Source organism: Stegastes partitus, unplaced genomic scaffold, assembly GCF_000690725.1.
Source record: "Stegastes partitus isolate 25-593 unplaced genomic scaffold, Stegastes_partitus-1.0.2 Scaffold422, whole genome shotgun sequence".
Lineage (NCBI taxonomy): Eukaryota > Metazoa > Chordata > Actinopteri > Pomacentridae > Stegastes > Stegastes partitus.
In genome coordinates, this window is record NW_007578153.1 from 436239 (window position 1) to 438844 (window position 2606).

Sequence of the window (2606 nt, forward strand, 5' to 3'; positions counted from 1 at the left end):
ATTGTGATAGTTGGTCTGTGCTCCGTTCAGTTGGTGCTCATTGTGTTACTGTGTTGTGTGTCTGTGTGCGGCAGGGCTGCTTCCTGGAGTCGGTGGATAAGGCCACGCTGTGCTGCCCTCTGTGCAGAAGAAGAGTCTCCACGTGGGCTCGGCTGAACAGCAGGAACAACTCTCTGGTGAACCAGCAGCTGTGGCAGCAGATCCAGAACTTGTTTCCTCTGCAGTGTCAGCGCCGCCTCAGCGGGCAGGACGCCGTGGACGACGACCGCCCAGGTACACAGACATCCCATAATACTCACAATGCCGGCTGAAGGTCAGGAAGCTGCTGCTGGATGTAAACGTGGACTGGATTGATTAGAAAATTAGTCTGATCTGGATTCATGCTCCTGTGGGGAATCAACACTTCAGTATTTATATTTGTGTGCTGCAGTGTCTGTCGCTCTGCAGTTCCACCACCACAGCACTAGGGGGCGTGGTGGTGTGGCGTTCTAGTCCCATGTTCAGGGGCTACAGGTAGAGGCCTTGGGTTTGAGTCCCGCTCATGACCCTTTCCTGCAGGTTCTTCCCCCATTCTTCTCCCCCACCGTCCTGCCTGTCTCTCAACTTTCCTATCGACAAAAGGCAAAAAGGCCAAAAAAAAAAAGAAGAAGAAAAAAAAAGAAATGCAGTGTTTATTGATCAGATTCATGATGTTCTCTGGTGTAGAAAAACGCAGCTGCAACCTTCCTGCAACATACATTTAACCAAAAATACAATCGCGTTTCAGTCAGCACAAGACAGAAATCCCAGCTGCTGTAGTGTTTACGTGTCCTCTGTGTGCAGTGTCGGAGTGTTTTCATCGACTCAGTGAACCTGGAGAGCTGCGGCAGGAATACGAGGACCAGATCACCAAAGTAAGTTTCCCTGCAGGTGGAGGCCTGGGGTCCTGGGGTACGTTGGGGTTAAATGGAGTACGCTGGGGTAAGATGGGGTACGCTGGGGTATGATGGGGTACGTAGGAGTAAGATGGGGTACGTTGGGGTNTGTCTGTCTCTAAGTGTAGCCCTGTGATAGACTGGTTACCTGTCCAGGTGAACCTGCCTTCACCCTGAGTCAGCTGGGATAGGCTCCGCCCCCCAATGACCCTGGTGAGGATTAAGGTGTAGAGATGATGGATGGATCTTTATATTGGAATCACCTGACAAATAATCCGGGATCAGACTGACTCCGGAGCACAAGGTGGCGCTAACGAACCTGAACCGCTGCTGACAAACCATATTAAAACTTCAGTTGTAGGCGCATGCGCATTGTGCCAGTAGCGTAGCCTGGCGGGTATTCGGTGCTAACGCGTCAGGCTCCGTAAACACGGCTAGTTTCTCCGGTAAAGTTGTGATTCTCCTGTGCTGACGCCGCAAACTTAAGGTTCCGTTGTGTCAGTATGAACTGACCGGATATTCTTGTCGTTACCGGCTAGCAGATAGCTGCCTCCTGTGTGTCTTCATCCTGTAACTGCTAGCTGCTAGCAGTTAGTTGCTAACAGCGTCAACGAACTGCTATGATCAGCGCTAAGGTTAGCCGCAAAGCTAACGTTAGCATCGACTGAAGCTACAAACGTCCAGGTGGAGCAGANAGCCTTCATGCTAAGCTATAGCTATTGAAGGACTTCATGAATTCAATATTCCAGGTTTTATTATTGATCTCAGGTGTTTTGATGAAGCTCACATGTGAAGATATTTTATGTAGTTTATTATTTGTACACAAACACTAACTACACATCAGTTTGTAGTTTTCGGGAGGACTATTTTTTGGTGAACCGTGTATTCATCCGCAAAGCATTTTGCACCTCTCATGTTAAAGACAGAATATTCGTTTGAATTATTCTGCTCCTGTTAAAACTTGTTTTGGGATTTTAAACATCTTGACTTGGGAGGTTAGAAATGCAGAAAGTGTCAGTCATCGTGCTTCTGTTTGGAGCTGAAGCTTTAGTGTTTTATAAGCTGTCGACTGTAAACTACTGAACATTTTCCTTACAGCTGAAACTTTCGCTGCAGTGAGAACAACAAATGTATTAGCTGCATTGTTCTGGTGAAATCTGTAAAAGCTGAAAATGATGACTGCCTCCTATAAGTAGCAATAAACAGAGATTTTCTGGATGGAGCTGGGTTCAGGGACGTCTCACCTGCTTTCAGTCCTGCTCAAACTGTCAGAAAGCAGAATAAAGGTGGATCCTGCTTTTGTGGAGTTACAGCTGCAGCTCTCTGATTCCTGGTGGTGAACCGTCACCTCACAGCTGGATTTCAGCATCTGGTCAGACGAGTCCAACAGAACTGCACCCAGCTGACAGCAGATTTCTGTGGTGTGTCCTGTTAAAACAGAAGAAGAAGACAAATGCTGTAAACTGGGACCAGAACCAGCTGGAGGTTTAATAAAGTGCCTGTCAGTATTTAATTCATGTGTTCATTTGTTGAAATCCTTGACTGGCTGAAAATCTGATTGTCTGTACGACTGCTGATTTCCGTGATAAACGTCCTTTAGGTTTCAGGACGACGTGACCTTTATATCACCTCCACCTTTATATTTACATCACACAGGTAAAGTCAAGAATTAGTCTCACTTCACTTTCTGTA

The 2606-nt window shown here is 47.0% G+C and overlaps 1 protein-coding gene across 1 annotated transcript in view; it reads left to right on the forward strand.

Moving 5' to 3' along the window:
* The window catches only part of rnf168 (ring finger protein 168), a 16599-nt gene that overhangs the window by 5390 nt on the left and 8603 nt on the right, over positions 1-2606 (forward strand). Inside the window, exons 2-3 of the mRNA XM_008285915.1 lie at positions 31-273; positions 823-893. Coding sequence (XP_008284137.1) covers positions 31-273; positions 823-893 — 314 coding nt within the window. The remainder of the gene's footprint in view (positions 1-30; positions 274-822; positions 894-2606) is intronic.